A 25332-nucleotide genomic window follows, 5' to 3' on the forward strand; every position below is an offset into this window, starting at 1 on the left:
GGAAAATGCAGTGGGCAGATAGCCAGCTGATGTTGACGTATTTTTCCTGTTTCCTTCTGCTTTTTGTTCAGTCATCCATCATTCTCCAAGCAGGGAGAAGTGAAGATACCAAAATACCGCCACCCACTTGGGTTTTCCTTTATGCAAAATCAATTTAATGGGGTAGTGAATTTTCAACTGAAGTTTTCAGCTGAAAACCGACCAGCTAGCAGTGTGACAACCACCATGAGGTCCATGGGGAATCACTGATTGTTCTCCCAGCAGGGCTTGTTCCCCTGGCAACAGGCAGAGGCCTGCCCAGCTGGAACTGAGCCTGCTGAACTGTAGACCTAGACAGGGACTAGTGTGTGTACACCACAGTAGTGGTTTTATTTTGGCATTCTGTAAATAAACTATGTTCCTTCCCTGAATCATTGCAAGCAGAGAAAAATCTGCTGAAATTGGAGTCCTTTGACTAATGGAAAAATGGACAGAGCTTGCAGTGTCTGATAGTCCCATTTTCTCTATACCCATGGAGAGACCTAAAGGAACCCACAAAATGCCTCTCTGAAAAGGTAATCTATCTGTTTGGTGTACTTCAAATTCCTGTGGGCCATGAGGAGCTAATGTTCTCTTCCAGACCCCATAAAAATCTTTTGGCCTGCTGCCAGTCCATCCTGATTCCATCTCTCTGCCCACACCACCACTACCCACCAGAATCTGCTCCCCCACACAAAAAAATCTTAGTCACCAACTAACTGCACGCTTCAGCTAGCTAATTTTCCATCACAGGAAACAAGCTATTGCAGCAGAGCAGAGCAGAGTACCAGGGAAAATGTTGCCGACAAAAAAAGTTATTGGACTATGTGTGAGGTTCCCGACTGTTGCATTGAGTAGTTACATGTGGGCACACCACTGGTATCGTGCTTTTTGACATCTTAGTAAAAAAAAACTTCCTTCAAATGTCTGCTTCCAGGATTATTCCAATTCGCAATTTTAGAGCAGTTACCCAACATAAAGAGCTCTATTTGTGCAGTTGGTGTCTTAGTCACATTTTGTTAACCAATCTTAAATGTATTTATTAGCATCACAAGTAGGCTTACATAAACACTGCAATAAAGTGACTATGAAAACCCCTAGTCACCACACTCCGGCGCCTGTTCGGGGTACACTGAGGGAGAATTTTAGCATGGCCAATGCACCTAACCAGTACGTCTTTCAGACTGTGGGAGGAAACCGGAGCACCTGGAGGAAATCCATGCAGACATGGAGAGAACGTGTAGACTCCACACAGACAGTGACCCAAACCAGAATCGAACCCGGGTCCCTAGCGCTGTGAGGCAGCAGTGCTAACCATTGTGCCACCATGCTGTCCCCTGCAGAATTACAAAATGTAACTGAGAGATACCAGTAACCATGCAGACAAAGACTTCAATGCTATTTAGGATTGGTGGGGGGATGGTATATACATTTCCTTCAATCTTGGTATTCAGAATCCAGTTCCTAATCAGTACTAAATCCACAGTAGAAATTTTTCATAATTAGACCGGATTTGTCAGCATACAGGAGCAATAGGGTTGTCGGATGTAGGAAATCAAATGCAAGACTCCACTTTGTTTGGATCAGCAGGAGTATTTGCCGAGAACTAAGGTCAAGCCTATAAACTGAGTTTTTAAATCTCATCCATGTTATACCTAGTCCTGGGAGTAATTGGAGCTGACACTGGATAGAAAAACTTGAAAATATTTCATGTCCCAACATTTAATGTTCCTTACTTCAATAAACAAAAGATTCCCTTATAAAGAAATAAATCCTTGGAAACTGTAACCTTTTTTTACATTTCCAGTGGACCTTGTGACAACTGAAACCACATCATTCCATTTTACAGACATTAACAGGAAACATTTTCATGAGGAATAGTTATCATTCTTTCCAATGGTAGGTTACTACATTCCATAGACAATGAGGAGAAGTCTTAGCGAGCAGAAATAAATTGATTCCAAATTTATAACTTTGTGGTGTGTCAGACTGAAAGATCCTGCCAATTTGTGCTAAGGTTTCCACTGTGGATTTGGTACTGACAAGGGATTGGATTATGAATACTATGTTTTCCTTTGGTGTAGACCCAAAGTTCACTCCTCTGTACAATCAGAGCTGCAATATTACATTAGTGTGATATATATATATATATATATGATATAGATCATTCATAATATATATTATATATAAATAGTTGTTTTTTCAGTTCAGAACTTAAGTATTGTTGAAAAAAAGACATGCTGTCAAAGCTTTTCATCTTGGATTCATCAGGACAATTTGCAAGAATACCCTCTACAACAATTCCCTCTAATTGTTGTAGAGGGAACAACAATTTATATTTCATGAGAAGAGTGCTGATTGGTTGGCAAGTGGACTCAGATAGGTAGGGCCATCGCCATAGAGAATGCACCAGTCAACTGATGATTGACAGTAAATATATGTACACTGGTATGCGTCATCTCAGGTAGCTTAAGATGGATAATGGTGATACCTAAAGGGCTTTATGACTATTTAATTAATGAAATATAGTCAATCACACTAAGTAAATTTGTTGAAATATCCAAGATAAAAGCATTGTTGTGTATTGTACTTAGGAAGGCCTTTACTGCAATTTTTCATTTCAGGTTTTTGAAGAAGTGGCCCATAGACCAAAATATTTGAAAAGAGAAATCCCCAATTGATGACACCCTTCACTGCACTTTAGCCATCAAACTTCCAATGTCACTGTTTGGTCACATTTCAGAATCACACATATGGTTGTTTCGTGAATCAGCAAAAATGGCAATTGAATAGCAAAAGGAATTCATAGCAACAATCGTGAAGTTCAAAGTAGAAAGCAGTGGCACAGTGGTATTGTTGCTGGACTAGTAATCACGAGACCTGGGGGAATGATCTGAGGACCCAGGTTTGAATCTCAACAAAGCAGATGGTGAAATTTGAATTCAATAAAAATATGGGATTAAAAGTCAAATGATGACCATGAAACCATTGTTGATTATCATAAAAACCCATCTGGTTCACTAATGTCCTCTAGGGAAGGAAATATGCCACCCTTACTTACCTGGTTTGGCCTACATGACTACAGACCAGGGCAATGTGGTTGACTCTTAAATGCCCTCTGAAATGGTATTCAGCACTCAGTTGAAGGGCAATTAGGGATAGGCAGTAAATGCTGGCCCAGTCAGCGGTGCCCACATCCCCTGAACGAATAAATAACAAAGAAAGACTTGCATTTATTTAGCACCTTTCACAACTACCACACATCTCAAAAGGAAAAAGGCTGGAATATTGAGAACTCTTCAGGACCCACTGGTGGGTTTTCAGATTGAACAGCCAAGCTGCTAATAGCATCACAAATTGAGTTAACAGAAAATTCTGGGCTGACTGAAAATCTGCAAATCCTTTCAGGCTACAGTGGAACAGAGTTTAAAAGGTTAGCAGGTTCAAAATACACTTTTCAATCCCTTTTTTATTGGAAAGGCCTAAATGTTCACTGCAAATCAGAATCTTTTGCAAGCAAGACGAGTGTAGAAAAAGTAACCTGGTAATGGTATCGAGCCTTCAGGTGAATGCGCTTCTCTGGTTGGATATCTCTCTCTGTCCCAAATGATTTCACTCTCACTTTGGAAGCTGATGTGTCGGGAACCTCAAACTCCACAGCGATGAATGGTTTCCATTCCGAGGGTATTTCTTGATCTGAACCCAGCTCAAGTTTGCACGAAAAACAGTGTGGATGGTCAGAAGCTACAAAGTAAAAGGAGGAGTAGTATTTCACAGAGGCATGAGGAGCAATAAGTTGAGTGCAACTAAATCTGCTTGGCAATTTCTCTCAAGCAAGGACTAAAATGATTGATATTCATTATGGATAACAAATAACAAAAATGTTATGCGCTAACAGTACTGGAATATGAAGAAGATCCAATATTAAAATAATAGATAACTGCCACTGTGAAGTATTACTTTTTGCTGCTATTTCAATTTTCAAAGGGTAGATTTATTAACAATGTTTTATTAATCTCTGCATGTTTGGTGGATTCAGTTTTCAACAATACCAGTGGTGGATTTTCATTTCTTTGTTTTTCTTCCTCTGAGAAATCATAGAGTTTTACAGCACAAGAATAGGCCCTTCAGCCCATCATGTCTGTGCCAGCCATCAAGCACCTATCTATTTTAATCCCATTTTCCAGTACTTGGTCCATAGCCTTATATGCTATGGCGTTTCAAGCACTCATCTAAACGCTTCTTAAATGTTGCGAGGGTTCCCGCCTCTACCACTCATTCAGGTAGTGAGTCCCAGATTTCACCACCCTCTGGGTGAAAACGTTTTCCTCAAATCCCCTGTCCCTTACTTTAAATCTATGCCTTCTGGTTATTGACCTCGCTGACTTTCACTATTTCCATCTAAATGAGAAGGCGGGTAAATGTGCTCCCAGATTTCTGAATGAAGGGAATACATATGAGTTGAAGCCAAAGTGAAATGTGTTTCAATTATTTTTCTGTCTGTTAGGTAAAGTGACTTGCCCTGGCTCAGCCCAGTAACTGATCAGATGAGAACCCGAAAGTAATATTATATCTATTCATTTACACCCTGGCAGCATCCTTACTGGCTCAGGGAAGGGTCTGCACTCCTGATCAGGCAGCAAGAACAGCCCCACTCAAACACCCTGCCACCGCCAAATACCACCCCCCCCCCCCCTTCCCCCACCTCCACCCCAACTCTTCACTGGACATTGGAGCTTAAGTGCTACCAGCTAGTCCCACAAACCAGCCTCCCATCCATTGACTCGTCAACACTTCCCGCTGCCTCGGCAAAGCAGCCAGCAAAATTAAGGACCCCACACACCCCGGACATTCTCTCTTCCACCTTCTTCCATCGGGAAAAAGATACAAAAGTCTGAGGTCACGTAACAACCAACTCAAGAACAGCTTCTTCTCTGCTGCTGTCAGACTTTTGAATGGACTTACCTTGCATTAAGTTGATCTTTCTCTACACCCTAGCTATGACTGTAACACTACATTCTGCACTCTCTTTCCTTCCCTATGAACGGTATGCTTTGTCTGCATGGCGCGGAAGAAACAATACTTTTCACTGTATGTTAATACATGTGACAATAATGAATCAAACCAAACCAAACCAAACCAAAAACTCTTCTTAATCTTTGGCCCTCCTCCATGATGGCTGACCTGGCCTGCTGCAGTCCCAGCAGTGGCCACAACTCCTGGTGGCTCTGCAGGGACTGAAGATTTACCAGCTCTCTGATTGGCTAGCAGTTCTTGAATGGGGAGGGAACATCCTCCCTTAAACAGATGGAAACCCGACTACAGGCAATTAATTGCCTTAGGATGCAACCAGAGTTGCCATGACCAGTTGACGTGGCTTGCCCCTGATTTTTCAGGTGGTGGACATAAAGCCCCGGCCCTTATTTTATGACTGGATATCAGTCCCTATGTGTACATCATTAGCTTAATGTTCACCAGATGACCAAATTTCTATATTCTGACTCTTCCGCAGTTATATGATGGAATATACCTGCATTCTTGTCAGGTAGACTATCAATCCTCCAGACAATTGCCCTGAAAGCGTGCTCGTACTTAGCTGTGCCGATGGTGACTTGCATTACTGGTTCACCGCCTGCCGTGCTAACAGAGCCAAGTCGAGCGTTCCGATTCATTTTAGCCTTCAAGGATTTCTGTCTGAAGAGATTTACAGTGCGAAATATTTTGAACCAAGCCGTGGGAAGAGGAAACCGGATCATCACATTTTCACAATGCTTGGATGGCAGCACGTTTTGGAGATTGGAGTAGGCAGAGGACATGATTAGAAATGCCTGTAATTCTGTGTAGGCTCCATGAACGGTGACCAAACCCTTTAACAAGAAGGGAAGTTCAGGATTGTCACAGACGGTTTTGAAGCGCATCAGTTCTAATCTGCAGGCATCAGGAGGTGTGAATTTAATGACTCTAGATTTCTCAAACTCATTTTCTTTCACACACTTATGAACACGGTAATCACAGATTTGAATCCACGTGCCATCGATATCATTTTTCAAGTAGCTGTGGTCTCTTCTTTGAAGCTGTAGATCATTAAGAGTCAGGAAACATTCAACGTTGCCATTAATGAAGCACAAACAATAAATGTGGGTCACCACTGAAGCTTCAAACAATTTTCCTTCTCTTGTAAATTTTCCCCAGAAGTGATCAGTTATTTCAAGGACCATTTCTTGTTCTTCATAGGTCTTTCTGCGTTGTGTAGGGAGAGGTAGTTTCATAAACTCCTCTTCGATCGCAGAAAGGAAGTCTGTGAAATCCCTGTAGTCGGTTGTTCCAAACTTTAAGACCTGCTCAATTTCCGCTTCATGCAAGACTTCGGTTTTTGGGTGATACTTGCGTTTTTCTGTGTATGACACGTGTTCGATCTTCACGGTGTGGATCTTTCCTGATTCCTTGTAGTTCTCCAGCTTGGGTTCCGAGAGCCTGCAATAAGGTTGCAGCTGAAATTCTTTAAATGGTTTCTCCAGGCCCCGCTCATAATATAACTGTAAGATTCCACCAGCCAGGAGATTCAGATAGATTGGACCCCATTGACGAGAAGACATCATGTTCTTCTTCTCAGGGATCCTCATCATTAAAGGCCAGCCATTTTTGCATTCGATTCTGAAGAGATTCCTAATGGATGAAGACATTTGAGCATTAAGCTGTTTGCTTTCTGAAGATGTCAGTGGCGGTTGGAAGTCCTCTGTTTGTACCTTTTCAAGTTTTTGACAAAGAACAATTAGAGGGGAATTCCTCTCACTTTTATGGTGTCCTTTCATTTGCTTGGGAGGGTGGTTACTGTGAAAAAATATGTTTGTGGCATTTGTGGTGTCAGTGGCTTGGTCACTGTCCTGTTCGTGGTGAGAAACACCAATCCTTGAAATACATCTCTGACCCCAAAATGGGTTAGTGTATCCATTCTCATTATTGTGCGGCCTAAACTGATCGGTTTGTGACACATCCTCTATCTTAAAGAAGTAGTTATCCCGAGATGGACTCGGTGTAATCGGGGTCTGAAGTCCAGGTGTTGAGGTGCAAGAAAAGCTTGGGAATGGTGAAGAAAGCGGTGTGCTACTTCCAGAGGCAGATCTCCTGGATGTGTCCTGTTGAGAAGAAAGATTCAGCACCAAGCCATTGGACTTGCGCCCATTATCTGAGGAGAAGGACGGTTTTGGTGACTGGAAGCCATAATCATCGTCAAAAGTGACCCAGTTTGGATAACTGACCGAAGACATGCTTAATTTGATGGATTTAATTCATAAATAACTCCTCCTTTGACTGTTGGAGATGATTGGTGGCAACATACCCTGCTGAAAGAACAAAATAATAAATAAATAGGTATTTTTCTTACTTTAACTTGATTATCTATTGGTATTAAGGAACAAAACTTTTTTTTGTTAAACAGTAGTGGCCTGAAAGTTTCATCATATCGGCAAAATAATACATGATGCCCTGTGTAGTATTTTGCTGCTGTCCTTGTATATAGGACGGTGTGCCACGAGTAACAGCAGAGGAGATTCATTTGCACAGAAGACGTTTTGCAGCAGACCACACATATCAGAGTGTTATATTTATAAGAAGATACAAAAAAACCTTTATGAAAAAGAACACAAAATCCAACAATCTCAGTAACTTTCCCAGCAGTTTACAGTCAGTTCCAATTACCCTGAGTTGTCTATTTTTAGCTTAAAGAGTCAGGCTGCTTTAACAGCTGAACTTCATGATGCTTTTGATGCTAGACTATTATCCCCTCAGGCAATGTCGTGAGAGGTCTGCTAGTATAGATATATATACATTTCAAATTAACAGACAGAATATTGTGGATTGTGCACACATGTGCAACTCCTCATATAAACCCAATATAGGAGGATCTGTATTGGACACGCAAGCAGAAATTTTATCCACTATTTTTGTGCTTGGAATAATTCCAATACTTCTACTAAAATTATCTCATTTGATAAATTATTTCAAATAATTACCTGTTGTTGGGTAAAAATGTGTTTTTGATACCTATCTTCATTTACCTTGAATCAATTTGCACATGTGGTGAGGAACTTAATGCCCTCCCCCGATACAAGTTTAGTGCTGGGAGGGGGCATTTAATCAAGAGGAAGGATGACCGGTGGAGGAGACTCCACCGCCTTCCCATCTCCACCTCGCTTATGTCCGTGGCAGGAGGGTACTTGGACGTCTTTGGGCGTCATGGTGGCACAGTGGTTAGCACCACTGCCTCACTGCGCCAGGGTCCCAGGTTCAATTCCGGCCTCGAGTCACTGTCTGTGTGAAATGGGTTTTCTCCAGGTGCTCCGGTTTTCTCCCACGGTCCAAACATGTGCAGGTTAGGTTGATTGGCCATGTTAAATTGACCCTAGTGTCAGGGGATTAGCAGGGTAAATACACAGGGTTATGGGAATAGGGTCTGGGTGGGATTGTGGTTGGGTACAGACCCGATGGGCCGAATGGCCTCCTTCTGTACTGTATGGATTCTATGATTCTTGCCCCACTGCCAAATGAGCCCCTTAAGGGGCAATTAATGCCCACTCCCTCAGATCTGCTGGGACTGCCCTTCCCCTTGGGCTGTGCTGGACCCAATCCCCAGACGTGGCCTTGAGTGCCATCCCTGCCAGCCTGGACCCTCAATGATTTCCCTCTCACTCACCAGACTCCACTCCTCACTCCAGCGGCTGGACAACAGCCCCCCTCTCCCCCAATCACCCAGATCACCCAACCCCAAACATCATTTATTGATGCTCGACAGATCTCAGTGGGGAGAGTGCCAGGCCGGTGCTCCCTCTACTCCTTTGTGGCTATGCGGGCTTGTATCTGAGCACGCGCACTCTGCTGAGGAATCTGCTTGCGCAGCAGCACTGACGTACATGTTCAGACACCAAAGGTGATTAGGCAACAGCAAGCAGAGACTCTGAGCAGTCTCCTCAGTAGCAGGAGGAATCTGGAACAAGGCACATCCCAGAGAGGCCACACATGAGACACGGGACAAAATTCTGGGTCAATCCCAGAAAATCCACGATGGTTGGTCATCGTGTGTGTCTCCCACCCATCCCCTCCCTCTATCAGTCAGCTGCTGCGGACTGGGTTATAACAGCTTAGGTGGCTGTTGTGTCCTACTGGCAGTGCCCACCCTGGTGATGCTGCTGCTCAATAGAGCTGCCAATTTCTGATTAGCCGGCAACTCTCGGTGGGTGAGACTCCCACCCCATATCCCTGCTCCCAGGTCCTTGGTCGCAAGGAAGGCCCACTGCTGTCCAATTACATCCTTGAGTGGCACTTAACTTGGAGGCCTTCCCCACAGGAGGCTGGCAGACAATACCCCCATCACTTCCATTAAATCAGCCTTTGTCCTACCTTTTGGCTGCATTTTAAAGAAACAATCTGATTTTATCCTGACAATATTTAATGTGACAGATACTCCAAATAATTTGCCATTCAATTGTATTCTCTCTCCAGTCTGTTCACCTTAGCTGATGCCCAGCCCTCCAAAGTCATTTCTCATTCATATCTTGTTACCATCTCAGCCTTAAATCAGTGCAAGTCCTCTAATTTTATTGGAATTACCATCTGTCAGAAATAATTAATATGCTGGGCATTAGAAGAGAGTCATTTACAGATGATGGCACAAATAATAGGTAATTAGGGATGTAATATATGCTACAAACAGAGAATGCAGGAAAAATTCAGCAAGTCTGGCAACATCTGTAAGGGGAGAAGAGAATTAAGGCTTTAAGTCCATTTGGCTGTTTATCAGAACTGAGAGGGAATATTCGTTAGGTACTACACTGTAGCTGGAAGAGATTGCAACCAAAGTATAGCAAACTTAAGAACAAGAGATAAATGACCATGTGTGTGGTAGGGGGGAGGGGGGGTTGCAGGGAAGGAGTGTTTTTGCATTGAGACAAAATCGTATGGGATATAAAGATGGAGAAGGGTCACAATCTAAGCTCATTAAGTCTCGAGGGCTGTAACATGCCTCATCAGAAGAACTCCTCTCTAACTTCTGATGAAGAGCCAAATGGACTTGAAGCACAAACTCTGTTCTCTCTCCTTACAGCTGAGTTCTTCCAGAATGCTGTTTGTTTCACATTCCGGCATCCACAGTATTTTGCTTATTGTAATATATGCTGGTAGTTGTTTCCAGGTATAATTGGTGCGTGAAGCTAGGTTGAAAGGTTAATGATTCTGAAGTAAAGACTGCAGGTTTATTAAGGGATAACCAACATTTAGAAGCAAGGAAGTAACAGTAATACCGTTCTGTAATATCGAGTAATATTCCTACGGTTCTGAAAACTGTATATCGTCTTAAGCCGTCTGGCACTGGCAGTGGCATGATATAAAGTCACTCAGTCTCTTTCATGTTTTCAAGAATGGTGCTTGACAGGGGAGTAGGGAAAAGAAATAAAGAGGGGGAAATAGGAAGGGCTGTCGGGAGCAATCAACTGGGACTCGTAGTTAAATATTGTCATTGCATTATAAGGGATAGTGTCAATGGTATAGTCACTCCGCTGAAGAATAATTCCAGCTCCAAAATTATATTTCTGTAAAAATCCATGATGTGATACCTTAATCTTAGCTCTCTTGCTGAAAAACATAGGATTTGTTTTTGCCACAATTCAAGTTGTCTTATCCTTTTTTAAACAGTCTGAATTCTGTCTAACTTGGAGTGTTTCTAATTTCTGCCGTTGCTCTTGGTGCAGTTATTGTTTTTAGCCTGATCATCGACCAACTTCACCTGATTCCACCCCAACCTCAGCTCATCTTCTGCGGAAAGCCTCATACCAAGCCTTTGTTACCTCGAGATTTATTATACCAAAGCTCCTTCTGGCTGGCATTCTATCTTCCATTAAGTTGAAATCATCCAAATGTTCTTTCTTGCACCAAGTCCTCGTCACTCATCACCCTGTGTTCACTGACCTACACTGACTCCTGATCAAGCAACCCCTCCATTATAAAATTCATAGAATCATAACAGTGCAGGAGGCCATTCAGCCCATTGAGTCTATACTAACTTTTCGACAGAGAATCTTAGTCAGGCCCTATCCCCATGACCCCACGTGCTTACCCTGCTAATTCCCCTAACCTTTACATTTTGGGACACTAAGGAACACTTTAGCATGGCCAATCCACCTAACTTGCACATTTTTGGATTGTGGGAGGAAACTGGAGTACCCCAGAGGAAGCCCATGCAGATACAGGGGTAATGTGCAAATTCCACACAGTCACCCAAGGTTGGAATTGAACCTGGTGCTGTGAGGCAGCCACGCTAACCACTGTGCTGCCCATTCATTCTCATCCTTGGTTTCAAAGTCATCCTTGCCTTGTCCCCTCCCTATCTCTGCACCCCTATCTAGTCCTATAGTCCTCAGATATTTCTGCACTCCATTCATTCCAGCCTTCCCCCATTCAATTTCTCCACAATTGATGTCTGTGCTTTCAGCTACCAAGACTCCGAGCTCTGGAATTTCCGTGCTGAACCTCGCTGTCTCCCTACATCAATTTCCTCCTTTGGTAGGCTCCCTAAAACTTATTCCTTTGGCCAAGCATTTATCACTTTGTGATTTAGTGTCAAATATTGCTTTAGAACACTTCCATAAAGTGCCTCAGGTTGTGTTATTAGGTTAAAGGCACTGCATAAGAACAATTGTTGTTGATTATGACCCACTTCTTCATCATTTTCCACCCTTAGTCTTAATTAGGAAAAGCTTTCAGTTTGATCTTATGCAGAATATATAGCATTCCACTGTAACATTGTAAACATAAATATACTTATTATTTAAAATGCATCAAAAATATTAAAAATCGCATCTAGCTGGTTCAGTACAGTGTCTTTTTACACCTTTGGGATCTAAATTCAAAATCAGTCCAGATGGATGGGATGGCTAATTCCTCTCTTGATAAATGAGCTTGGATAGTTTTAATCAAGTAGCTGGGGCCCGAGGGTGAGCAAATGCAAATCTGGGACAGCTGACGTGAGTAGAGGCAACATCACTCTGATACAGTAACGGCTATTCAGGTTAGGCAAACTGCTGGGAGAGAGTATCAGGAATTTTTAGGGTCAATTTATTTATGCACACTGAAGGCAGGAAACCTCGCCTGTCAGCCTCGTGTTTAAGGAATTTACTGTAGTACTGCCCACAATTTGGCATCACCCATTTGTAAATTTCACCCCTTTACTCTTACCTGCTCCATGCCATACTTGATCTTGGAGTATTCAATGTAGATACTGGATGAACAAAAAAATTTCATAGAATCCCTACAGTACAGAAGGAGGCCATTCAGCCCATTGAACCTGCACCAACAACAATTTCACCCAGCCCCTATCCCCTTAACCCCACGTATTTATCCTGCTAATTCCCCTGACACTAAGGGGCAATTTAGCATGGCCAATCCAACTAACCTGCACATCTTTCCCAACATTGATCCTTCTAAATTCAGTAAGTGCCACAGCAAAGACAGAATAGGAGCACCTGCGCATTACCCAAAGCAAACATTTATCAAGTTACCTTTTACCTTAAAATGTGGAAGGTATAGTTTTAAGTTTGTTGCTTAAAAAAACACAGTAAACTGTCTGTTCTAGTCTTTAAAGTAACACTTCAGTGAACAGGACAGCTGAACAGCTCATTATCTTATTCTAAAGCAAGTGTAGTCTAGCCAGTTTGGAAGCATGTTCTGCTTCCGAACCCTCAATCTGCCTTATTTGTGTTTAAGTACAAAGAACATTTGTGTGAAACTGAGCCACAAAAAGACGTAGTCCTTTTGAAGGATTTTTGAGACTTTTACAGGAAATTAAAAAGATGAGACTATAAACTCTGGATTAATCAAAGAGCAGAATTTAGTTAGAATATTAACAACAAAAGGATAAAAACATATTGTTAGTGTCTGAAAAGTACACTGGGAAGATTGACCAAGTTCAAAATTTATTTTAAATTGTTTAGGAGGCTAACAGGGACAATATGCTTCTGCGGAAATATGAGGAAAGTTTAAAGATAAGACAGCTGTTATGTGTGAAAATTTGCCAAAACATAGGAACACAAGAATATTAGGAATAAATCAAATGGAATGCATTTTAAGTAGTGTTACAAAATATACCCTTATCCGCATTATTTGGCAATTGTTCCAAATGGTGCTAAAGCCATACAGAATGTACATTAACCAAAAGTACAGAACACAATTATATGAGGGGATTTAAAAAATGGACCCTAATTTTGCAGTAATAATGGCAAAACTGTGAGCAGTTGCTATAAATACTCCTCTGAAATTCACAGCAACGTCTGGAGTCTGTGGTGGTAGGCTATTGAATACAGAGTAGCCTATTCAATATGGGGTAACGGGATGTAGTAGAAGTTTTTTTTCTATGTATGCATTAATGTATGGGTGGCATGGTGGCACAGTGATTAGCACTGCTGCCTCACAGCACCAGGGACCTGGGTTCGATTCCCAGCGTGGGTCACTGTCTGTGCAGAGTCTGCACGTTCTCCCCATGTCTGCGTGGATTTCCTCCGGGTGCTCCGGTTTCCTCCCACAGTTCACAATGCTGATTAGGTACATTGGCCACGCTAAATTCTCCCTCAGTGTACCCAAACAGGCGCCAGATTATGGGAACTAGGGGATTTTCACAGTAACTTCATTGCAGTGTTAATGTAAGCCCACTCGTGACACTAATAAATAACTGTAAACTTACACTTAGGAGTAGGGATAGACCATTCAGCTGCTCGAACCTGCTCTACATTCAACTAGATGACAGTCGACCTGCTACCTCAAAGCTACCTTTGTGCCCTATGCCTGAATCCCTTCACGTCACTGTAGCCAGAAAGCTGTTGTCCTCTGCTTTGAAAATACTCAATGACTGAGCCTCCCCAACCCTCTCGGACAACAAATTCCAAAAATTCACCACCCTCTGACTGAGGAAATTCCTCCTCATCTCAATCCTAAAAGGCATACCTCTTATTCTGAGACTGTGATCCCTGGTTCTGGACTACCCACCCCAACCAGGAGAAATATCCTTCCTGCATCTACCCTGTCGAGTTCTGTAAGAATTTTGTACACTTTAATGAGGTCACCTCTCATTCGTCTAAACACTAGAGAATACAGGCCCAGCCTACTCAATCATAGAGAAATCCCACCATCCCAGGGATTAGTCTGGTGAACTTTTGTTGCACTCCCTCTATGGTCAGTGTATCTTTCCTTAGATAAGGAGATAAAAGATATACCCAATACTCCAGGTATGGTCCCACCAAGGCTCTATACAACTGCAACAACACTTCTTTACTCTTATACTCAAATTCCCTTGCAATGAAGGCTAACAATTTGCCTTCCTAATTTTATGTTGCACCTGCATGTTAGCTTCAGTAACTTGTGAACAAAAACACACTTTGGGCATCAACACTTCCCAATCTCTCACCATTTTTGTCTACTGTCTTATTTCTCCACATCATCAGGGCGATTTTCTGCCCATATTCGACACCAGCAAGAATGGCGATGATTTTCTGATTTTACATGCCCTTCACCAGTGATGTAATGAGACTGACGTCCAGAAAGGGTGGGAACCCCATTTAAATATATTTTAATAAATTTTAAGATTACTTACCAAGCGCCCTCCCCCCACCACTCCCCCACGCCTCACTGAATATTCACGTCGGCAAGGTTTACAGCAACCTTTTAAAAATAAGATTTAGTCAGGGGAGAGGGACATGCCCAGGCAATGCCCTGGCACTGCCCCTTGGCACAGGTTGCAGGGGCAGCCGCATGTGGGAGCTGCATTGGGTGGGGGGCGGGGGGGGGTGTCCAATTATGTGTCGCTAGGGAAAATTTCACAGTAACTTCCTTGCAGTGTTAGCGTAAACCTTACTTGTGACTAATAAATACATTTTAACTTTACTTTTGACAGCAGGGGGGGAAACAAGCAGTATGGGGGAACTTGCAGGCACTGGGGAGAGCAGACAGTGAGGGGGAACTTGCAGGCATTGGGGAGAGCAGGCAGTGATGGGGGAGGGATGGATGCTGGTGATACTTTCACAGTGCCTGTAGGGGGAAAGCCACCAATGATTGTTCTGAGATACCTCTGTGGTGATGGGGGGGGAAAGTGTGTTGATCTTGGAGCGCCCTTAAAGATGGTGTCCTGGTCTCTATGGAGCCGGCCAATCAGGCCCCACCCCACCAGATTGATGGTGTAAACCCCACCTACTTTTTTAGTAAGAAAGACTCAAGATCTGGTGTGAAAACTGGGCCGTGCAACTGAAGAGCCGGTTTCAGTCAGCCTAACACTTCAAAAAATATGGTTACATTCCATCTCATATTTCATCTGCCATCATCTTGCCCAATCACTTAGCCTATCTAAATCCCCTGAAGCCTCTTTGCATCCTCCTCATAACTCACATTCCCACCTTTTCCTTTTTGACTATCCTTCCTAATTACCAAATACCCTCAAACTTCCAGTTCCCAACCTTGGTCACGCTGCAGCCACGTCTCTGCAATGGCAATCAGGTCATTTCTATTGATTTCTATTTGTGCCATCGGTTCATCCATCTTCTTGCAAATGTTGTGTGCATTCAGATAGAGTGGCTTTAATTCTGCCTTATTATTATCGCAATCTTTAGTCTTAACTGCTGGGGCACCGCTCTGTCCCTTCCTATCACACTTTGATAACCATTTCTCTTATTGCTAATCTGCTCTCTTACCTTCTCCTCCCTCTTTAGTTTATCACATCCTCCCTCACTCCCATTATTTCATTTAAAGCTCTCACAACTGCCCCAGTTATACAACTCACCAGAACACTGGTCCCAGCATTGTCTCTCGAAACAGAATACTTTAACCATCCTCAACTTGAAGTTGTACTTCTAAAGATATAAGCATCTCTATCTCCAATTACCCTAAAGAGTAAAGAGAGTTTTTTAAAAAGCCCTACACTGGATTTATATACTGATCTGTGCTGAGATGCAGTTCTCAGCCAGGGAGGCAATGGCACCAGTCCAATTGACTTTAGTGCGTCTGTTTAATAAGCTGTTTTTATTTTTATTTCAGATTTCCAGCATCCACAATTTTCTGCTTTTCGAGCTGTTAATAGCTGCCTGAGTCACTACAGTGGGTATACTAAAACCAATTTTATGTCAAAGCTGTCTCCAAATAATTGTTGCTATTATTTTAGTCTTAAATGAACATGAAGTTTGAAGTCTACCATTCCCCACTTTTGAAGCGTTGTTGCAAATTGTCTTCCAGTATCTTTCATTGATTGGACATTCTTTGAGACTGAGGAATCCCCATATTATTTGTGCTATGGAAGGCATCACAACTTAACTGAAAAAAAAAACAGAAATTGCTGGAAATGATCAGCAGGAGAGAGAGAAAGAATTAACGTTTCAGAATTCAGTGAAGGACCATTGACTGGAAACAATGGTCCATAAGTTCTGGTGGAGGGGCAATTGAGTCAGTGCGCCACTCCACAGAGGGGGTGGGAGTTAGTGAACAAAGAACAGTCCACTACAGGAACAGGCCCTTCGGCCCACCAAGCCTGTGCTTACACATGATGCCTTTCCAAACTAAAGACCTTTTGCCGCTATGCCCTGCCTATTCATGTATCTGTCAAGCTGTCTCTTACATATTGCTATTGCATCTGCTTCTACCACCTCCTCTGGCAGCGCATTCCAGGCACTCACTACTTGCTCGGAAGGTACAATTGACGCCTTGGGCGGGATTTTACGGCCTCGCTCGGGCATTGTTGGACCCTCGCCCGCTCCGATTCAGTGGTAGGTAAAGTGGTAGAGTTCTGGCCTATGTCTCTCTCTCCACAGATGCTGCCTGACCTGCTGAGTTATTTCCAGCATTCTCTGGTTTTATTTCAGCTTTCCAGCAGCTGCAGTATTTGCCGCTTTTGAATGATTAAAACTGACCTCGTTTCTCCTCCAAAATCCACACAACATACGTTTTCCAGCAGGGATTACTTACGCTGTGCACAGTGATGTGGAGCCTGGTTGCTTTCCCTCTCCCTAAACCAGGGGGCTCTGAAGCAAATTGCAATGTACTAATCTCTGTTTTGGCTAAAATCAGCTGTCACAGATGAGGGATGGTTTAAGAGTTCAGCGTCAGCAATCTTACCTACTTCAAACTTATAATTAGAACTTTTGTCTACTATAACTCTCTGATGCAGCAGCATTACAAGACAGTTATGTTTAAGGTAATTATAGTTTGAAACCCAGACATAACACTTAAATTAGAGCCATCCTTGACTTCAGCTCCATTATCACATCAACAAGAATGTTTTTTTTATGCTTCCATCTATCAGAACACTGTTTCATTACTTCTCTCCAACCCCGGTCGCTGTTAGCATCAAGCAGATCAGCACAGTGAAACCTTGTTACTTAATTACAGTCATGTGTAATATCAGGTTCAAAGATGAGACAGGAAATACCAATTTTTGTCCAACAGCAACAAGTCCGTTTACATATTTACTACAATCCCTGTTTCCACATCCTCCCCTCAAACTCCTGACTAAAAGTTAATTTCGGTGCAGAAAGCGAGGCCAAAATGTATCCTCCAGAGAACAGAAGTTTGCAAATTAAGTATTATTGCAGCAAAATAAACTGCTCAATAGAAACAAGTTTCCGACTGTTGACTCGCGTTACGCTATTAAAGACTTACTTAGCCATGGAATAACAAACATTTTCTCGGGGAGACACGAAATGTACTGGGGCTGCTTTTTAAAAAAAGGATGATCAGACGAAGGCTAAGGTTAATGTGCCGTGACCGAAAAGCAGAATACCATTTCTTATAATAAAATTCAAACAAAACTAGATAAACGTTCCCGGCGACTCATCGGGTTAAAAACAGAATATAACGAGCTAATTGAGGGGAAGTTCACAGTAACTTCATTGCAGTATTAATGTAAGCCTTACTTGTAACTAATAAATAAACTTTACTTTTCACACCAGCAAGTCCCGGGTTCGATCCCTGGTCTGTATTGAACTGAATCGGGGGGGGGGGGGGGGGGGGGAGGAAAACAATTGTGTTCCATGGTCCTGATCTAGGCAGGTTACAACTTCCTAATGTTTAGCCCCAATTCCATTTGGAAAGTATGTAAATTAGGGCAAGATTGAGCTAGGCAGCGACGCCTCCCACAGTCGAATAGCCCGCTAACGTCCACCGTCTATTCCCACATAAGATGATGAGGTGGACACTCTGGGACTGCCATGAGAACCAGACCCTGGGTAAGAATCCTCGCCTTGGCGAAAGGGGAGAGAATATTGCTTTAATAAAAGCTGGAATTGGGATGAAGGATTCCAGTTGAAATGCTCCTCTGCGATTCTCAACAATCTTCAGATTTTCAACATTTCTGACTTGTCTTCTTATCTGTACTCACCCCCCTCATATAACACCCTTACGGAATGTACCCTTAACACATAACGTGGCTCCTGAAACATTAAGCAAGTTCCTAAACTCTGAGCAGACTTTTATAAAGAGTAAACAGTCAGGAAAGTATATGGCACATATCAGCGGTGCTTACAATCAGACGGCAGTACCCAATGTTACGCGCAGGAGTCTCCCACACCCCCCAGCTTTGAAGCTTACCTTTATATAGTTTAAATCATCCAAAAGCTTCCAGGGTGCTGCAACCCACTCCGGTTCCTATCCCTCGGTGAAAAGCTGTGAATCGCACAGAGAAAATAAAGCCTGGGGTTTCTCAAAATGGCACAGAACAGCTGCATACTCCAGTGTGGAGCTGAACAGCAGAGAAGGTCATTCCCCCTGCTCCAGGCTGCGCAGACTGAGAAAATCTAACAGTGCCTTCCCAACCTTTGCAGCGAGTCTGGCGTGTTTACAGAGGTCTGCGGAGAATATATATTTTAACATATTTAATGATCCCCCCCCGTGGGCAGAATTCAAAACATTTTAATTAACTCGAGTCTGTTCTCTCTTGCCCACCCCGGTCTGGAATATTTTTGGTAACTAACACGCAGCATAAATATAGACACACACTTTCTCTGCTTACAATCGAAATATCTTACTGTTATACTTTAGATGACTTCTTCATGATCATCTCCCGTAATTATCCGAATCTGCCTGCAGTCCATAGGCTACAATCTCTGATACAAACTTATCTCTCAGGCAGAAAAGGGGGAGTTTTGGAAAACAAAACTGCGCTGAAAAGGTTTGCTTCTATCAGAAATCCGAGATATCTCCTGCTTTTTCTTCCAGGAGACACAAACACAGAGATGGATTGTGGGAAGCATACAGCGAAGGAAGTGTGCAGACTCCAAAAAAAAGTCAAGTCACGTTAAGCCTCCAGAGACTCGAGTCCAGAGCACGAACAGCAAGGGTAGCTGGATGTGGCGGCGTGGACTGGAGTCAGTGCAGTTCATGTGCAGTAGGATGAACATCAGGGGTCTTCCCCTTGGCTGACAGGTTCACTGAGGCAGACAGGCAGAGACTAATGAGCGGTGGGTATTTCAAAGTGATCTGTCTCCTCCCCCTCCAAACTATCCAGTTTAAGCATGACCACCAATAAAATGAATATTCTTCAAAATAATTCTCAAAGGCATTAATTGATAGAACGATTAATAGAATCAGACTTGTATTCCTCCAAGTATCTAACAGGTGTGGCACGGTGGCTAGCACTGCTGCCTCACAGCGCCAGGGACCCGGGTTCGATTCCCGGCTTGGGTTGCTGTCGGTGTGGAGTTTGCATGTTCTCCCTGTGTCTGCACTGGGTTTCCTCCAGGTGCTCCGGTTTCCTCCCACAGTCTGAAAGACGTGCTGGTTAGGTGCATTGGCCATGCTAAATTCTCCCTCAGTGTTCCCGAACAGGCGCTGGAGTGTGACGACTAGGGGATTTTTCACAGTAACTTCATTGCAGTGTTAATATAAGAATTCTTGTGACTAATAAATTAACTTTAATTTTAAAATCCACAAATGATGTGATTACTTTACTACTCCCTAACTTACCTTTATTCTCTCTTTTCAGCCCATGTAGCCTTCAACCAGGCCTCAGTACATAGAAAATAATTCACTTGGAAACTGTCCTCCGAACCAACACTTCAAAGAATACAGCAGCAAAATAAAAACAAAGTGAAGGTTTCTTTAATGATTCTTCTCTTATATCAAATACTGTAAAATTGTGGGCACTGTGTTTAATTGAAAGAATAACCAATTAGTCCCCCCTCCCCCAGAGTTCTGCAGATTATATCCATTTTCCGCTTGAAAGTTATTATTTAAATACATTATTTAAATAGAGAGAGACTACAGAATGCTGTAGTACAGAGGAATCTGGGTGTCCTTGTAAATGAATCCCAAAAATTAAGTTAGCATACAGGAACATCAAGTAGTCAGGAAGGCAGATGAATGTTGGCCTTTATTGCAAGGGACATGTAGTATAAAAATAGGGAAGTCTTGTTCCAACTGTACACGGTATTGGTGAGGCTGCACCCAGAGTACTGTGTACAGTTCTGGTCACCTTACCTAAGGAGGGATATACTTGCATTAGAAGCAGTTCAGAGAGGGTTCACTAAGCTGATTCCTGGGATGAGAGAAAGTTGAGCAGGTTTTGTCTAGACTCACTGGAATTTAAAGATGATCTTATTGAAAGATACGATTCTATTGGAAGATAAGGAATCTTGAACTAAGGGGCACCATTTCAAAATTAGTGGTCTCCCATTTAAGAGGAAATGAAGAGGGATTTCTCCTCTCAGAGGGTTGCTGATGTTTGGAATTCTCTTCCCCAAAGAGCAGCAGAGTCCCTTCTCATACTCTGTCTTTGCTTCTCTCTGAACCTTCGATAGTTGTATTATCACCTGAACACTATCATAGCACACTTTTTCTTCTTCATCTTAATCTCTATCTCTATCTCTATATCTGAAGCACTGCTGCTTCACAGCTCCAGGGACCTGAGTTCGATTCCCAGCTTGGGTCACTGTCTGTGTGGAGTTTGCACATTCTCCTCGTGTCTGCGTGGGTTTCCTCCGGGTGCTCTGGCTTCCTCCCACAGTCCAAAGATGTGCGGGTTAGGTTGATTGGCCATGCTAATAATTGCCCTTAGTGTCCTGAGATGCGTAGGTTAGAGGGATTAGTGGGTAAATATGTAGGGATATGGGGATAGGGCCTGGGTGGGATTGTGGTCGGTGCAGACTCGATGGGCCGAATGGCCTCTTTCTGTACTGTAGGGTTTCTATGATTTATTTGTCATCCAGGGAGCTCTCATACCCTGTTCAATCATTGTTACTATTAGTTGGACCTCAATATTGGCAGGCGAGTTTCGGCTGCCTTGGCCTTAAACTCTAGAAACCCTTACCTAAATGTTTACAACTCAGTACCTCGCTTTCCTTCTTCAAGATGCTCCTTAAACTCAACCTCTTGTCATCTATCATGGCTTAGTGTTAAATCTTATTTGATAACATTTCAATGAAGTGCCTTGGGATTTTGCTATGCTAAAAGTGCCACATAAATGCAATTTTTTGTTGTTGAAATCACTGTTTAACCAAGTGAGGGGCATAGATACGGTAGGCAGTCAACATCTTTTCCAAAAGGTAGGGGAGTCTAAAACTAGAGGGCATAGGTTTAAGATGAGAGGGGAGAGATACAAAACTGTCCAGAGGTGCAATTTTTTCACTCAGAGGGTGGTGAGTGTCTGGAACGAGCTGCCAGAGGCAGTAGTAGAGGTGGGTACAATTCTGTCTTTTAAAAAGCATTTAGACAGCTACATGGGTAAGATGGGTATAGAGGGATATGGGCCAAATGTGGGCAATTGGGACTGGCAGTGGTAAAAACTGGGCAGCATGGACAAGTTGGGCTGAAGGGCCTGTTTTCATGCTGTTAACCTCTATGACTCTATGACCTTATGACTCTAATTCCTTTTCCTCTGAATAAACAATGATGGGCTCCTCCTCTGTTGCTATGTGAAATTATTTCTCATTGGACCACAGTCCTTCACTGTTGTCTTTTCAAGAGAACTTTGGCTGGGCCATAAATGCAACTCTGCTAACAACACGCACACATTGAGAACCACTAATTTCTTTAAAAAGTCTCTTTAACTTTATGAAGCCTGTTGCATATTGAGCTGATAGCCTTCTAATAGTTAAATGCAGCAAACCCTATTTCCACCTCCCTCACATTGCCTGACAATGCCCCCATCTCAGCTAATCTGCTGCTGAACCCCTCATTCGTGTCTTCGCTACTTCTAAACGTGCACTCCTGGCTGCTCTCCCACATTTGACCCTCCATAAATTTGAGGTCTCCCAAAACCCCACTCTTCGTGAACTTAACTCGCACCAAGTCTCATTCAGCTATCAACCCTGTGCTCACTCACCTACGTTGGCTCCCCCGTCAAGCAATATTGGGATTTTAAAATTCTCACCATGGCCACGGTTCTCCCTATGTCTGTAATCCCCTCCAGCCCTGCAACCCTTCAAAGTACCTGTGCTCCTCCAACTCCGACCTCTTGAGCATTCCTGATCTTAATCACTCGATCATTGGTGGCCCTGTCATCAGCTACATTGGCCTAAAATCTTGAATTGTCTCCATACACCTCTCCACCTCTCTATCCCACTTTCCCCTTTTAAGGCACTCCATAAATCCATCATCTTCATCATCTGACCAAATATCTGCTGATGTGGCTCAGTGTCATATTTTATTAGGCTCCTTTGGCGTGCCTTGAGATGCTTTATTAGATTCAAGGCGCCATATAAGTATAGGTTGTTGTTGTATAAGGTTCTTTGTTGGTCATTTTTTATCCTTAATTTAGTTGAAGTGTATTCATTATAACTCTATAGCTAGGATCGTATCCTAGATCACCATGTGTCTCCCACCAGTGAAGGCAGTCGGCCATTTAAATTCTCATTTACTTCATCAGGACGATAATATCCCGCTGGATAGGAGGGAGCATAAAATCCTGGCCTATGTTTCTGGTCTAACTCTTCTTTCACTCTGCAATAAAAACAACAGCAGCAACTTGTATTATGGAGCACCTTTAAGATAAAACAGTGTTTCAAAGCAGGAGTCTAAACAAATTTTGTCTTCTATTCACATGAGGGGATATTAAAGCAGATGAACTAAAGCTTGATCAAAGAGATAGATTTTAAAGGACGTCTTAAGAAGGGAAGAAAGGTAAAGAGGTGGAGGGGTTTAGGGAGGGGATTGCAGATCTTAAGGTCTCAGCAGCTGAAGGCATGGCTGCCCATGGTGGAATGGATAAAATCAGGGAGAAAGAAGAGGCCAGAATTGGATGAGTGCAGATGTCTGGAAGGGTTGTAGGGTTGGATGGGATTACAGAGTCAGGGAGAGATGAGGCCATGGAAGGATTTGAAGACAAGGCTGAGAATTTTAAAGTCAAGGATTGCTTAACTGAGATCCAAGCTAGGTCAGCAAGCACAGGCGATGGGAAAAGAACTTGGTGTGAATAAGAACATGGACGACAGATTTTTGGATGGCTTCAAGTTTACAGAGCATAGAACATGGGAGGTCGGCTTAGAGAGCATTTGAATAGTCAAGCCAGATGTAACCAGGGCAACGATGAGAGTTTCAGCAGCAGTTGAGCTGAGGCAGATGTGGACTCAGATGATGTTACAGAGCTAGAAATAGGTGTTCTTAGTAATGACCCGGATAAGTGTTTGGGAACTCATATTGGGGTCAAATCTGGTTCAGGCTCAAATAGTTGCCAGACTCAGGACCAACCTCCCACTTCAGCCTAGTAACTAAACTCTCCCATTACTCACAGCCCTGGCCCAGCACTCCAGTGGCTGCCAGATCAGATCCCGGTTTCCCATCCAGCCCCAACAGGAAGCTTCAGCTGCCAAGTGTCAGCCCAGTCACACAGCATGGTCTGAAAAAACCCTCCGCTGCCACCTGACAGATAGGGTGGGGGCAAGAATTGCTCATTTCCAAACTGGCAGTTTTACTGTAACAAAAGCCCATGACTGACTGAGGCGGGAGAACGGGTATGACAGGGGAATGGCAGCGATGCACCAGGACTGCTCTTCTGAAGCTGTGACTGGCAAGTTGCTGGACAATTGCTGAGAGAATTTTTCTCTGTGTCTTACTTGTATTTTGCCTGTCCTGCCTTCCCAGTGTTTTGTCACTAAAACCTAATAGTCACGAGGGCCCTGGATATTTTCCTTAATGTTTCCTTCGAAACCCATCCGGCATCAAGACCTCTTTCGAACGCATGCTGAGTTGCTGGCGTTTGCCTTCGTGCTGTTTCCTGGCTCATTTCTCTGGTTCTTTTCAAACATGTGGCTCTTGGCTCTTGATTCTAATTTAAAAGTAATCTTGTACATTTGTTGGGCCTAACAATGTAATTGCCTCAATAACAGCAGTTAAAAGTATCTGATCCTGGACTGTTAACAAAAAAACATGAAACTCGGAAAAAAAACATTAAATAATAAAAATATTTCAGGAATTTTGTTTTCAGTGGCCTGACCATTTCCTGTCGGCTCCACACGATCTGTTAAATTGCTGGTTTCAGCTGTTTTCAATGGAAAATTCTGGTAAATTGACTCAGTTCTTTTTGCCTCTAATTTTATCTTCATCTCTCTTCATGTCATCTTCTCAAGCTGAGCTTTGGTTTTAAACTCACCTGTTGCTCCCTGGTAACTCACTAAAATGGAAACTCATGATGCGTTAGACAGAAAATATTTACCAGTAGATCATTTGACCATGGGGGCTAATGTAGCTGGATCTCCACTCAAAGCCCACAGCTTCTGAGCAGGAATGACCTGCTAGTGACCAAGAATGTTTTCATTTCCTTCTCCCATAACCAGACAGCACTGACACCAATCATAATGCTCTCATTGTCGTTCAGTTCAGGTCAACAAGCTTAGCATTAACTTGGAATTAAATGCAGGACCTACCTGTTCCGTACAGCTCAGAATCCTACTATGTGGTGGATAGGGGGGAGCAAGGATACATTTCTGTTATGGAGTCAACCTCCAGTTTATGTAACCCTGAGAGGTGCAAACATGGTGATGTTATGGAAACTGTAGAAAAATTGATTAGAAGAGGGACAATGTTTCAGGATGTATATGTGTCTTATTTGGAGCTAGAAAAAGCTACCACTCAATGAATGTGCAGTTCCTCTCTGATCACAGAAACAGGAAAATCTAAGTTTATACAAGGTTCCGAAACAGTCTTATGATTTTGCGATATTCTGCTGGGGAGGCAATGGCCTAATGGTATTATCGCTAGGCTATTAATCCAGAAGCTCAGCTAATGTTCTGGGGACACGGGTTTGAAACCCGCCATGGCAGATGGTGGAATTTGAATTCAATGAAAAATAATTCTAGAATTAAG

At 42.9% G+C, this 25332-nt stretch overlaps 1 protein-coding gene across 1 annotated transcript in view; it reads right to left on the minus strand.

Moving 5' to 3' along the window:
- Positions 1-19466, minus strand: part of LOC144504904 (stonin-1-like) — an 83952-nt gene extending 64486 nt beyond the window's left edge. The window contains exons 1-4 of the mRNA XM_078230653.1: positions 19062-19466; positions 18625-18699; positions 5549-7361; positions 3560-3762 (exon numbers count right to left, since the gene is read on the minus strand). Coding sequence (XP_078086779.1) covers positions 3560-3762; positions 5549-7286 — 1941 coding nt within the window. The 5' untranslated portion in view covers positions 7287-7361; positions 18625-18699; positions 19062-19466. The remainder of the gene's footprint in view (positions 1-3559; positions 3763-5548; positions 7362-18624; positions 18700-19061) is intronic.
- Between the last annotated feature and the right edge of the window lie 5866 nt (positions 19467-25332).

This window comes from Mustelus asterias, chromosome 15, assembly GCF_964213995.1.
Source record: "Mustelus asterias chromosome 15, sMusAst1.hap1.1, whole genome shotgun sequence".
Classification (NCBI taxonomy): domain Eukaryota; kingdom Metazoa; phylum Chordata; class Chondrichthyes; order Carcharhiniformes; family Triakidae; genus Mustelus; species Mustelus asterias.